The 14311-nt window shown below is 40.0% G+C and overlaps 2 protein-coding genes across 2 annotated transcripts in view; both read right to left on the bottom strand.

Moving 5' to 3' along the window:
• Nucleotides 1-2468: 2468 nt before the first annotated feature.
• Nucleotides 2469-9617, bottom strand: LOC139720842 (uncharacterized). The gene is made up of 6 exons (XM_071632178.1): nt 9477-9617; nt 8270-8813; nt 7784-7864; nt 6374-6502; nt 4718-4880; nt 2469-4047 (listed from the first exon to the last, which is right to left on the bottom strand). The coding sequence occupies exons 1-6, from the start codon at nt 9615-9617 to the stop codon at nt 3972-3974; spliced, it is 1134 nt and encodes a 377-aa protein (XP_071488279.1). The 3' UTR covers nt 2469-3971.
• An 890-nt stretch (nt 9618-10507) lies between these two features.
• The window catches only part of LOC139720841 (uncharacterized), a 39658-nt gene continuing 35854 nt past the window's right edge, over nt 10508-14311 (bottom strand). Inside the window, exons 17-21 of the mRNA XM_071632177.1 lie at nt 13799-14095; nt 13066-13191; nt 12201-12458; nt 11166-11678; nt 10508-10623 (exon numbers count right to left, since the gene is read on the bottom strand). Coding sequence (XP_071488278.1) covers nt 10607-10623; nt 11166-11678; nt 12201-12458; nt 13066-13191; nt 13799-14095 — 1211 coding nt within the window. The 3' untranslated portion in view covers nt 10508-10606. The remainder of the gene's footprint in view (nt 10624-11165; nt 11679-12200; nt 12459-13065; nt 13192-13798; nt 14096-14311) is intronic.

Raw genomic sequence — 14311 nt, 5'->3', positions numbered from 1 at the left:
TGAACTTATTTGCTAAAACATGTAACTGCACATGTGTTTCTGTTGTAAGTGTAATGTGTACAATTCGGGTTTGGAACTTGCATTATTCTGTGCTGTATTGCCCCAAACATGTTTTTTTCTTCGTGGTCCTCAACTACGGTATTTGCAAGACCATTTTTTTTTTTCAGTTTGCAGACACTGCTAGAATTGACATTCCCAAGAAGTTATTTCCTCCATCCACACTCTAGCTAGCATGGCACCACTCGACAGTGATGAACATGCAAAATTCAGTCATATCCTCCACAGAGCCCCTCCCATGATGATGTAACATTCACTTTCACTTGCTGTTACCATGGCAACAGCTAACCTGTGCAGAGACTCACTAATTGTGAGGATTTCAGTTATTATACATAATGGTTGTGAAAATTATTGTATGTTTCAATTTTCCGGGGTTTTTCTTAAAGATATTCAAGTTTCACAAAAACAAAAAAAGAACCTCCGTCTGTTCTTCTTCATCTTAACACTCCTTCACAAATGAAGAAATCTTGAATTTCTTTCTGATTTTGATATGTCCAGTTTATTAAAAACTTCTTCTGACACAAGGTGGCAATGAAGGATTTGTGCCATTAAATTCAATGTAGAAAATACAAGAGTACTTACAGATAAAGGCAAGATTACAGATAAGGCACAGTCTTTCAGATGAATGTAATAGCACACAAAAACAAAACAATGTATTGGAATATCAGCTTTAGGATATGCAAACACAACAATTACTGCAGAAAGTGAGATACATACAGTTTGATACAAAGGTACTGGTGCAATATGATTGACCAAGTTAAAACGCAGATATACATCTTCTCATACAGGGATACAAAATACATCATACCATGCAGAGTAGCACAGCTACATTGTAAATACTAAACAATGCAAGTCATGAGTATATTATGCGACTTGAAGTCAATATGTGACCCTGTACCACAAAACAAACAAACAGTCGCCAGACAGGGATTTTTAGTAAAGAGTAGATTCTGAAAGAGCTGACCCTAAGCTTTAAAATGATGTATAACTCAATTCAAATCAACTCTCCTAACCTATCAAAATATTGGAAGGAAAGGAAACACTCTGGAAGTGTAAACTGAGAAAACAGGCTCTAAGATACAGGGTGTAGTCAAGCGCCTAATCTTTACCAAGCTAAGCTAGCTGTGGGATGAATTGGACAAAAAACAGGATGTTGACCATCGGGCAACAGCAATGAAGGGAATATTGGATTCAGCTGAAATTAAGCATGCTTCATTAGCACATTCTGTACATGATTAATACCAACTTTCAATACAGTAGCATTATTCTCTTCAAAGTTATAGGAGTTGAAAGTGAAGTGTATGGACAGGGTTTTTGAGAAATGGGAAGAGGGTTCTATGAGAAACAACTAATCACACTATTCCACCAAAAAGTGTTCGAGAAAAACTGCTGAAAACACAAGTTCCTGTTTGTTTTATGATCCCAAATTTTGATATGATATAGAAAAAGACGTGCTCTTTCAGAAAATATTAAAAACTTAAGATTGGTTAGGTTGACTCATTTCACCCATTTTCAGTACTCACACAAAGTCACTGTGTGCGACTTTTTGTTCGTTTTGTGGTGCAGGTCACATAAGAGAGGGGGAAAAAGATATACAGACAGACAGGGAAGAGGGAGAGGGAGAATTCAAAGAGAGGCGAGAGTTTACAAAAAGATTATGGGCAACGTAGATATTGCAAAGATGAGGATGTACAATGAATGAACATGATCTGCTTTTAAAGATCTTAAAGACATGATTGTGCATTACATATCTGATAGTGCATGTTGCATAGACTTCTTACATCTCCTATGTCCTGTTAAGAATAAGAATCCTTGCATACATGCCACACATAATCACTACTGTATAACTACTGTATTCAGGGGCGGATCCAGGAATTCTGTAAGGGGGGGGGGTGTGACTAATATTTCTGGTGCCACGTCCGGGTTTCATTTCATGTTTTCTTTTGATTTCTTTTGTTTTTAACGAAAAATAAAGGGGACGTGCGCCGGTTGCGCCCCCCTCTGGATCTGCCACTGGTATTAGCTACTCTAAATCTGTCTTATATCTTGGTTGTCTCTACTTTTGACATGAGAATATTACCAGGTATACAGCATTTCACACAATGTCTCAGCATAGTGAGTCACAGACCAAAATTGCCAGACATTGATTTTTAGCTAAGGGCAGATTCTAAAAGAGCAGACTCTAAGCTTTAAAATGATTTATACCTCAAAACAAGTGGACTCTCCTAACCTATCTAAATATTGGAAAGAAACACACACTATGGAAAGTGTGAACTGAGAAAAGAGGCTCTGAACTAAAGGGTCTATTCAAGCATTCTTTTTTTAATCTTTACAAAGCCATATGCTAGCTGTGTGATGAATGAGAAAAAAAACAGGATGTAAACCACTGGAGCAACGACAATGAAGGGATTATTGGATTAGGCTGAAATTAAGCATGCTTTATCAACACATTCTGTCCATGATTAGTGCCAATTTTCAATGCAGTAGCATTATCTTTTCATTTGAAAGTTATTAGAGTTGAAAATGAATATTGTGCAAAAGATTTTCAAGAAATGAAAAGAAGCCTCTATAGTACACTGTATGTACCTGATCACACTACTCTATGAAAGAAAGGGTTGTAGAAAAACTGCTGAAAACACATTTTCCCATTCATTTTATGATCCAAAATTTAGGAATTATGCAGAAGAAGAGTAGCTCTTTCAGAAAATATGAAAAAGTTAAGATTGACTTGGTTGACCCATTTCACCTTTTTTGAGTCCTCACATAAAATCAAGGGGTGCGACCTTTTTGTTCCTTTTGTGACGCATGGTCACATAATTAATGTCCTCTGTCTGTATGGCAGTCAGAAATGGAGGTAGGAAGGTGATAGTCATTCTGATAAACTAAAATGGCTGGCAACATCCAAGCTGGAGAGATTTCCATGAATCGATCTGTAAAGTTGTGGACTTCTGAAATATCAAAATGTTCCCAGTTTCCAGTAAATCTCCAGGCACATTATGTGGCAAATTGCATCATTATGTATTAACGACCATATTCAGCAGCTTTATTGGCAACCCGAACATAACAAAATAATTTCCATCAATTTTCAATCAATTTCATCTGCGTAATCACCTAAAAAAACAAACAACCATTAGGATGAGTTGATTTCTTTTTATCAAGCTGTCACATGCTATCATATGCCAACATGATAATTTGATCAAATTTAGTGAATTCTTAAATAAACAAATGGCCTTTTTAAATAATCTGTGTACTATATCATATCATTTATTTCAATATTACTAATTGGAAAGCAAAATCATGTAGGCAAATTTTTTTTTGTTTTAATTTGCTTGAAGCCTAGACATGAATAATTTATGGCTACATGCTAAATTTGGCCATCTTCTACAAATGAAAGACTATTCTTGTGACCTCACATCACAAAACAAACCCAAAGTTGCCAGATAGGATTTTTACAGTACAAATGAGATTTTGAAAGAAGCAATTTCAGCTTTGATATAATACAATGATTGTGATGACTCTACATAGCTACGATCAATAATTATGTATTATGGTATGTTTACAGAGAAAATCATCACATGGATTTAAAATGAAAGCAAAAAAAAACAGACAAAAAAAAAACACTGACAAACAACAACAAAATTTCGCAACTTTAAAATAACCCAGCATTGACTTTGAAATGAAGCGAATGGGACGAGTTAACACAAAAGCTAACGATGTCATGTGTATAGCAGGCCATCAATACTTGGTGGACATGCGTTTGCACAGTTCGTTTCCTCTGCAACTACACAGTATAAAACTGCTGCCTTTCGAAACAGGAATGTTATCAATTGTTGCGCCCTTCACAGAGAGGGAGGAAGGCTCTGAGGCACTTCACGGTCCAATGAGATGATTGTGGTTTTTTGGTTTTTTTTTCTCTAGACCTCCACAGTGTAGGCATTGTTGATGACACCCTGGGGAGGGGACCCTCCATGCATTTCCCGCTTTGCCGTCCTGCATAATGGGAGACATGATTTTAATATACTTATTCACAATCATGTGCTTCCTCCTGTAGAAAATCTAAAGTGTGGCATACTGAAATATTTGATTATTTTGTTCTGGCTCAACATAACAACAAAATTTTGGCTGTAACTGTAGAAAGAGGCAATGTGTGGAAAAGATATGTGTACCTTGGTAGAAGATTGAGATATGAAAAGTTGAAAGGAATGAGGAAGATATTGGTCATTAATGATCTTTTATTCCTAGTAGATTGTATGTTCATTACATGAAATGTGGCTGAATTTCTTTCATCCAGCATTCAGATGCATTTGACAAGAGCTGTGATGATGTAAGGGAATGCAATAATTCTGTGTCGACTTGAGCACATGTGAGCTGGTTGGTGTGTGCCTCGGTCACCTAGAGGCAGTTGGTGTCTACCATTCATGCCTTCACTTCAACACTGATAAATCTTTGCTTTGTCTTTGAGCGTCTCTTTTTCTCCAAAGATAAAAAAGTAGCGAAGCATGAGCTTCATTATAAATTTGTATAAAGGCTGTTACGTAATATAGCAGAAACTTCAGTGGTGTGTGGTTTCACTTTACTGGCAATGGATGGGAAAATAAAGGGTCGGATAAAATACTGCACTCAAAGGGATGTCTCTATAAAAACATGACAATATGCTCACCTGACAACATTCTTTTGCTCTGGTGTTAACGAGCCAATTAACTCCCTCTCATCACTATTGTCCACTGAACTCTGACTTGTCATGCTCCTCATTCTGACCTCTTCATAAACTCCGTTGTGATCTCCCGTTGGTAGGTCGTCAATCCCTTCTCCCATTATATAAGCTGAAAATGTATAAAAGTGCCACAATGACAAAAATAAAATCAAAAAGGCTGGAATACATTAACGAAGAGAAAGATCTCTATGATTACATACCTTCTCCTATAAGTTACATATACGGTACTGTTAAACCAGATATGTTTGCATAAATTTTGATTTCACAAGAGCCAAGATTAGTGGGATTAAAATGCATGCATAAGTTCTTGTCTACACTATAATGCATTGGATGTCAGTGGCTATTCGTGGAAATCTCAGGCCATAAAAAAGGCCATCAGCTACATGTACAATTCACAAAAAATTACATGCCGCAAATATTTCTTGCTTTACAGTATAAACATTTTCATATGAATTTATCAAATATCACACAATGACATGGAACCTCAATTTGACATTAATGAATACCCTTTTCAGTGCAAAACTATCAAATCACTATGTTTTTTTTTAGAACTGAATTGAAGTGAAAACTGAAAACTTCTGTGAAAGGGGGAATACCTAAAATATGAAAAGTCTGAGTCTACACTTGTAACTGTCTTGCCTATTAATGGTTCTTTTGTATGCACACCAGAGTCCAGCTACTTAGATTACAGTAACTATGACATTTGAATATTTCTCACCAAATTCAAGTAGGAACTAAAGCATTTCAGCTAGCTGATATGCATAATTGACTGGGATGCCTCTGTTTCTCATGCAGTCAGTATTTTGTGTGCCATAAGTCTGTACATGGCCCTTCATTTACAGAGACTCCAACCCAAGCGCCTTCTGATCTGGAGATTCTCCCGCCTGAAACCCCTAGCAAACGGGAGACTCCAAGTTGATGTGTGAGAAGCGCGAAGTTCCTAGGATTCTAGATGTTCTCTGGTGCTATCAAAGGCTTGTTTTTTCAACATACGATAGAAATAAGTAAGAAATCCTTTCCACCGGGAGACACAGAGCCAGGGCGGGAGAAATCAAATCTCAAACGGGAGAACGGGAGATTGTGCAAAAATGGGCTTTCGGCGGGAGATCTCCCGTCGAAAACGGGAGAGTTGGAGTCTCTGCATTTACCCTTTGACAAAGTTCATTGACCATTGACCAAGAAATGACCTACTTTGGGTATAACACTACATCTCTGCACACAGCAAACTTTTTTTTTTCAATTTACTTCAATCCTTACACAAAACAGGATGAATTAACATTGGACTTTACATGTACCTAGTGGAATGTATGGCATTTTAACCTAAGTTTGGTGACCTTTGACCTTGAGCTACGATCTTGATATCTTCCCCATCAATACCAATGTCTTGACTTATTCATACATGCCAATCCTTCTTACTGGAAATAATTACCATTGGACATTCCTTGATAAAGTTAAAGCTACAAACTGTAGAATGTTATTTTATTTTACCAAAATAATGTAATCTTTGCCCTTGATCTTCACCTTCTACTTTTATCATGCTTATCATTGTCAAGTTACCCTGCAGACCCAGAAATTACATTTCATGTACTGTTTGCTACTTACAAGGGTCTTCATCGATTCGATAGGTATGGTTCTTCACTCTGCGCCTCTGAACAAACATAACGAGGACTGCTGCGATGATGATGATAATGATTATGATGGCAACTGACATGCCAATTGCCAGGCTGTCCACTGAAAATGTATAAACACACAGAAAAGAAGAAGGGTAAAGATGTGATGACACCATCTCAAAGGTGGAACAAACTGTAATTTGATTTCAGAAGCAAAAGCTTGGAGAGGAGATGATGACTTTAATATACAAAACTTGTACTCATGATATCATATGCAGACTTGATGCAACCTCCCTGGATGTGGACCCCTGGCCTTGATGCTATGTCTGAAAACTGAGTTGTAACTTTACATTCACACCAACCTTTACAAACATATAATAAGTCCTCACCCAGTGGCAGATCGGGGGGGGGGGGGGGGGGGGGGGGGGAGGGGGAGTAAAGAAAATGAATTTAAGTCTTCAATTGCAGTGGTACCACAAAAATATGCTAAAGCCTTTTTTCTTTTTTTTTTTGCTTGTCAGCTGATTTAACCTGGAATTGGATTCAGATTTTGTGCCCCCCCCCCCCTCCCCTTTATGGAATTCCTAGATCTGCCCCTGCTCACCTGTAGGGTCCTACAGGTATGTGTACACAGATGATTGTTAGTGTTATATCTCAACAGAATAAAATGATGCTTATATTTTGTTGTCTATGGCCATTAGCAACTGTGCTCCCAATATCCCTTGGGGATAACGAGTAAGTTTTACCCGTTCTTCCCACAATTCTCCGAAAGCCTTCAATGCCCCAAACAAGATTCGTTTTGCCCATCAACAGGAAATGGACAGGTTGGCAATCAAGGAAAGTGGTCAAGTGATAATGTATCCCTTTTCCATGGTCAACTGCATGTGCCATTAAGCAATGCAAAAATATTGATGGAATCATGAGGTACAAATAGAGCATGCGCTGATGAACTTGCAAATAACCCTTTCGTTATACACGAAGGGCATCCAAATGGAGTTTGCAAGTCAAAATCTAGTGAGCACAACCTTGGTGGCTAGTTTTCATAGGAGTTTTAATGAAAAACAAGCGCACTACTAAATTGGAAAAAGGCAAGTTGAATTGTAAAAGGTGCAGTTTGGATATAGAAAAAGAACATACATTGCTGTAAGAAACTCTAATTTTTCAATCAAAGTCATTTTCTGGTCAGCATAAAGCAAACATGAATTTAGGCCACACATACAGACATGTCACTCCTGTCTACATTTTGGAAAACTCTTCCCTTGGTTACCCTTACATGAGCTGATGCCTCAGGAACCTGGTATATCACTTTCTTGTAATGAACAGGTTAAAATGTGAGGTTTCACACATTGCATTAGATTCATACTGGGCATGAAAATAATGCACAGTTTTCATAGCAACTCACCTGATGAATTTGCTTGCCTTCCTACAGATGGCGTGGTGTTGATGACCACTTCACTTTCAGTGTCATTGACTAAGAACGAAGCTGGGGGGAGAGAGACAAATAAATACTGGTGTATATTGAGGTATGGAAAAGCAGGAAAGGTCAGAGGACTTTAAAACAAATTGTGAGAAAAAAAAACATCTATATACAGCAGAACAAATTATTAATTTCACTTGAAAATGAAGTGATGGTAGAACTGGTAGATAACTGGCTGAGGTCATTCTGTGGGATTAAAAGTGATGTACAATTCTTCACTATCATCCACTATTATTCTTCACTACTATTATTTTGTGCAACATGTATGGTACAATGTATCCCTTTGTAATGTTCATTCTGGTATTTGTTTCATGTTTGTAATGTTTATGATATGTAATCCTATATTCTTTACCTGGTCGAACAGACAATAATAATAATTAATGGATAGTGATGATAATTTAAATATCATACCAAGTTCACAAAGATCGCCTTCAAATTCCCTCGGACACAGGCAGGAGCCATCCTTGGCATTACAGACACCTCCGTTTTCACAGAGACACATGTGTTCACACTTCGTTGCCCCAATCGTCCTGACTTGCACTTTGATATCAGGCAGCGTCCGTCTATGTGGCTGCAGTTGTACTGAACACAGTTGGAGCACCGCTCCTCGCAGTTCTCCCCAAAGAAGCCATGGTCGCAGGGGCATGTCACAGAAGTCGCCGATCCAGCCAACGGCGCAACGTGCACCGTCCGTTAATGTGATCGCACGCAGCCCCGTTCTGGCATTGGCATGCCTCCTCGCACTCTGGACACCATAGAAGCCCTCTTCGCAGGGATCCGAGCACCGTGTACCCTGCCATCCTGCTTGGCAGATGCAACTCCCCGTCCTCGGGATGACATACTGCCCTATTTTCACACTCGCAAGGGAACTGGCACTGGAGTCCGTATCTATCCTCAGGACATTCTTCCTCACAGTGGCGACCAGTATAGCCTGCGGTGCAAGAAGTGCATTCACCTACAAATACCAGGAAACAAGCAACCGTCAGAATCAAAACCGTCTGGTTGCCTACATTAACAGAAATAGGTCGTTAGTACCAGGTCATTAGTATGCGGGCGATGGCAAAGACTAATGCCCGCTGGGCATTGTTAGGCAAAATGAAAAACTGGTCACATAACTGCTCTCAGACAATCATTGGATAAGAATCCATATTACCATTGTATAATGGGGGCCAATCATTTTAATAATGACTTTTGAAAATGTAGCAATGTGCAATTTTGGAGATAATATTTTCCCTGTGTGATACAAGACTGTTAAACTGCAAAAATTGATATCACAGCAGGAAGAGTAACGTACGGAATATCTTCTGGTAAACATTTTTTTTGTACACTAGTCATGTCTCTTGAAAGAAGACATTTCAGCAAGGAACATATTAAAGAGAGGGTGGAGGAGGCAAAACATATTGACTAGATGAGATGAATTTTAGGAAAGGGTTAATCATATCAGTTACAAAAATATTGAATCATTTTAATGACCTGTGATATGATGACAGGAAGCCCCGTTTACGCAGGAACATTTACGCCGACATCCAGCACCGTAAGACTCCAGGTTGGCACGGCAAAGAGCAGAATGCCCCCCGCCAGCCTGGCTGACACTCGCACTCCCCATTAAATCTCTCACAGAGGGCATCGTTCTGACAGTCGCACTCTTGTGAACAGTTCTGGCCATACGTCCCACCGGGCACGCCTCCCTGACACTGGTCACCCATCCAGCCAAGAGGACAGATGCACACTGCACTACCGGACTCACATGTGCCGCCATTATTACACTGGGCAGCGAGGGCGACATCCAAGTACATATCCAGTCACTGCATCAACCAATGCAACATAGATACAACAACACTGCTAATAGGTTAAAATATCAAGTATAGAGAAGTGAATGAGACTACTTGGCATATCCTGTGTCACATTTGAATACAGCTGCAAAACTAAATAATAGTGACAATGAATAACAAAATGGACACATAATTATTTTTTTTTCTTTTTTTTTTTCTTTCTTTCTTTTTTCTTTTTTGTTGTGTACAAACAACTATAGCAATGAAGAGTTTGCGGGTTTTCCCATTCTATTCCAAATACCGAGTTATGATAATGCACATTACAGGGTCAAAACCAGTTTTTCTGTGTTCTGGATTTCTGTGTTGCAACACAAACCATGCATTGCTACAAAACAATTTTGTGTTGCTACACAAACCATGCATCACTATAAAACAAGAACAGAATGTTGAACCCAATATCATTAAAACCTCTGAGTTCCATATTTGTAAAGAAAAAAATGAAATATATAGACTGAAACAATTTGAAAACCTCTTTTACAGTGTGCCTAGGATGACTGTAAGGCATAATCTGATCACAAGATTAAATTGATTACTAGAAATATACCAGCTGACAGTGTACATCCATCATCACATGTTACAGCCATACATGTATGTCCACACATATCCTACATGCATGATTGCAATACGGTTGAATACTTTCTCAGGTTTCCATCTGGCATTTAAACTCACAAGTGTTACATGATGTCTCGCATTGGTCCCCCGACCCATTCTTCTGAGCATATGCAGCGCCCATTCTACATGGTTGCATGTCCCGCCATTTTGACAGGTACAGGTGTAGTTGCATCCATCGCATAAGTAACCCCTCACTGCAGGGGCCTCTCACAGGACTCCCCAGTCCAGCCCGGAAGGCAGAAACATTCACCAAATGATGGGGAACAGGAGTAGGCGTGGTCGCACTGGCATTCACTGGCACAGTTCACACCAACCTATTGTCTAAAGAGTATGACAAAATAAATACACACACAAAGTGACATCAAATAAAACTATACAGAATTCTGCATATGAGGAAGATATAGTCATACTAAAGAGAGGGAGACTCAGTGGTTTTTATACAGTATTACAGAGAAATACAAACAGACAGACGGACAGAATTGACATATGGAACAAATGTATGGATAACAAAGGGGCTCAATGAGAGTGAATGTTTTATTCTAATAAAGCGCTATGCTGTATAAGCCATATATTTAGCAAGTCAAATTTTTCGCAAATCAGGACTTTCTGACAATAGTCTTCACGGGTGGTTAAATTTGCAATAATGGAGTACAGTAATTAAAGGAGAAAAGTATGGGTGCATGATGCACATATGTCGGGATCAGATTTGATAGTTTTGTAAAAATTTGCTAATGGCATGCGACTCATGAAATTTGCAAATATAAAATCCTCACAAAATATATGGCAGTTAGGACCTGTACAGTACACAAGACACATCATTACTGAGACTCGATGGGCATAGCCACGCTTGAAGACAAACTTACTGGTGCAGGTTTCCTCACAAAACTGTCCTTGGAATCCAGCTGCACAGGTACACGAGCCATCGACAGGATTGCAGACTGCCTCGTTTCTGCACCTACAGTTGGACTGGCAGTGCAGGCCGTACGACCCCTGAGGGCAGGCTACGCCACACCCTTCTCCTGTCCAGCCCGCCTCGCATCTGCACGTGCCCACGCTTGCGTCGCACGACACAGCTTGTTCACACTGGCAGGTCTGCGAGCAGTTTGCCCCGTAGCGCCCTTGACTGCAGGTGAGAGCACAGTTCTCTCCATGAAAGCCCGATGTGCAGGTGCATTCTCCCGTCACATGATGGCAGAGGCTACCCTCCAGACAGGTGCATTCCTGGTTGCATCTGGTGCCATACCACCCTTCACCGCAAGGCACGTTGCAGAACTCCCCGTGCCAGCCAGGTCTGCACGAACACACCCCTGAGTCCGCCCGACACTCAGCCCCATTCTCACACTTGCACATCTGGCTGCACATTATGCCATAAGTGCCTTAGGAAATATATAGAAAACAAGATAAACAAAAACACACTTTTTTAAAATCATACCTAAAGTTGGACCCTCAGTCATGTTTGTTGGGATAGTGTCAGTTTAGAATGTTTGGGAATGGCTATTTTCCTGTCTTTTCTTCCTTTAATCACTTTCAGATAGCATTCTTAAGGAGCTGTAAGAACTTTATTTTATATAGGACATAAGTTCGCTCCCTCACAAAACAAATACAAGAAGATCAAAGACACACTGTGAATGATACATGTAGAATATTGATATTGCTAATAGTAAAAAAAATAAATAAATAAATAGATAAAAAGTGTTCATCAGAACAGAATAGCTTCAACATGGTCAAATCACATTTTATGCGAGCTGGTTCTTTACAAAGAATAATTGCACTCAACAATGTCCCTGGTAGAAAGGTTCAGTGAGTAGACTTTAATAACAGCAGCACACTACACTGGGAGTTGAGTGCATGCACAGAAACATGCCAATCTCTCGAGAAACATAGTCCCCAACACGTACCTGTCGGACAAGGCTGGTCACAACGTTCTCCTCTCCAGCCAGCCCAGCAAGAGCACTCCCCTGTGATGGAGTTGCATGATCCATTGTTGCACTGGCACCGGCCCCGGCACATCTCTCCATACCTGTCCGCTGGACACGCGTATTGGCAGTTTTCCCCTTGCCAGCCAGCCCCACAATCGCACCTGCCATCCACCGCCTGACACGTTCCCCCGTTTTGGCACTCACACAATCCTACACAGCCAGCACCATACATACCATCTGATGAAAAAGAATGCAGAACAATTACCCCGGTATATCATTTTCATGATGGGGCTATCTATGATAGCTTTTTGTTTCTTCCATGCAAACCCATTCAAATTTCAAAAAAATTTCAGATAATTGACACCAGCGAGGCAGTGGATTGGTATAGTTGCACATATACTAGTACACAATAATTCTATAATTGTATGGCACAGAGTGCCTGGTTGATACCATTTGCTGACTATTGCAAGTCACTTGGGGTGAACCATGAGGGTTTGGCATCTTTCACCTGTTTTCTTTTGTGGGTAGCTACACTGTCACACCCAACTTAATCGGGTTAGCAGCATGCTCTTTGCTATGAATGAATGACGTGTGATCTTTGATGTGTCATGACTAACTCACACAGGACCTCCATTTTATGTCCTATCCAACGGACAGAGTGTTTCTGCCTCTTACTAGAGGGGATCAATAGAATGCTTACCAGTATGCAAAACAATAATTATGCTGATCGAGACTTGGCATAGGATATAGCATAGGACTGTACAGGCAGGCCTTCAGGTAGCAATAACTTCTACCAGAGGGCCTGCCATGTATGGTAAAATCCAGTTATGGTTTCAACACTCACCAGGGCAAGGGGTTTCACAAAACTGTCCCATCCAACCCGGTTGACAGGAGCAAGAACCATTGACACTATTGCAGGTGGCTTCGTTCTGGCACCCACATGCCTCCTGACACAGCACACCATAGAAACCTGTAGTTAAACCAAATGTTATCCATTGAGATAGGAATGATGATGACAATGATGTGATAAATGACGATGATAGCGATGATGATAACGATGATGATACATGCAAAAGAAAGAATTAATGGTAACAATGACAGCAAAGAGGAAGATGACAAAAGAAAAGATGAAAGTTAAAAAAAAGAGAATAGAGAGAATATAATTATCTATTATATATTACATTCAAACCACTGTAAATGTTACATCCAAAAATTGACAAAATTCAGTAAAACACAGATAACAAATAATAGCATATACTGTAAAACCAGAAACATTCTTGGCATGAAACTTTTTGTTGGATCTGGTGGCCTTTTTCAGAGCATGAAATTTTCATGAATTACCACTGGCATTCAATGCATTGGTCGCAAACCGGTCCGTGAACGCTTAAAACCTTCTGATTTTCTTAATACTCAAGGGAACACACTTCCATTACTTACAGTAACAAATTGCTTACTGAAGTAACTTTTATGCATAGGCCTATGATAATTGTAATATGGGAAGATAAAATGAAATCATATTTAAAAAGATATCACTTTCTGAACAGAATGTATCATTATATTTTGGTTTATCCTCTTACCTTCCTCACACAGCAGCTCGCATAATGTTCCCCTGTAACCAGGCTGACATCCGCAACTGCCAGTCACATGATCACAGAGGGCACCATTCCGACACTGACAGGTTGAGTTGCAGCCCATGCCAAATGACCCCTCTGTACACTCCACGGAGCAGTCCCCGCCCTTCCAGCCTGGAGAACAGGTGCACTCTCCTGTGACCTGGTGGCAAGAACCGCCATTCTTACATTGGCACCGCAGTGCACATGAGGCGCCGTACCATCCTTCTGGACATGGCTCCGAGCAGTTGCTTCCCATCCAGCCTTTATAGATTCCACAACAGTTCATAAAAGAGAAATGCTTAACCACAGGCCAGATAGAATAACACACCTGTGACAGACATGTATATAAGACCTGACATTTTATGTCCCTCACTCAAGAAATGTCAATGTCAATCTCCTCACAGTGGTGGATCCACATAAAGATGGAATGAGTTCATTTTCTACCACACCACAGGTGAAACAGTACAGCACAACCCC

The sequence above is a fragment of the Diadema antillarum genome, unplaced genomic scaffold (genome assembly GCF_040938485.1).
Source record: "Diadema antillarum isolate AM-2024a unplaced genomic scaffold, OU_Dant_1.0 scf00000134, whole genome shotgun sequence".
Classification (NCBI taxonomy): Eukaryota; Metazoa; Echinodermata; class Echinoidea; order Diadematoida; family Diadematidae; genus Diadema; species Diadema antillarum.
Note: the sequence above shows the minus strand (reverse complement) of the source record. Positions and strands in the feature narration are given on the sequence as shown.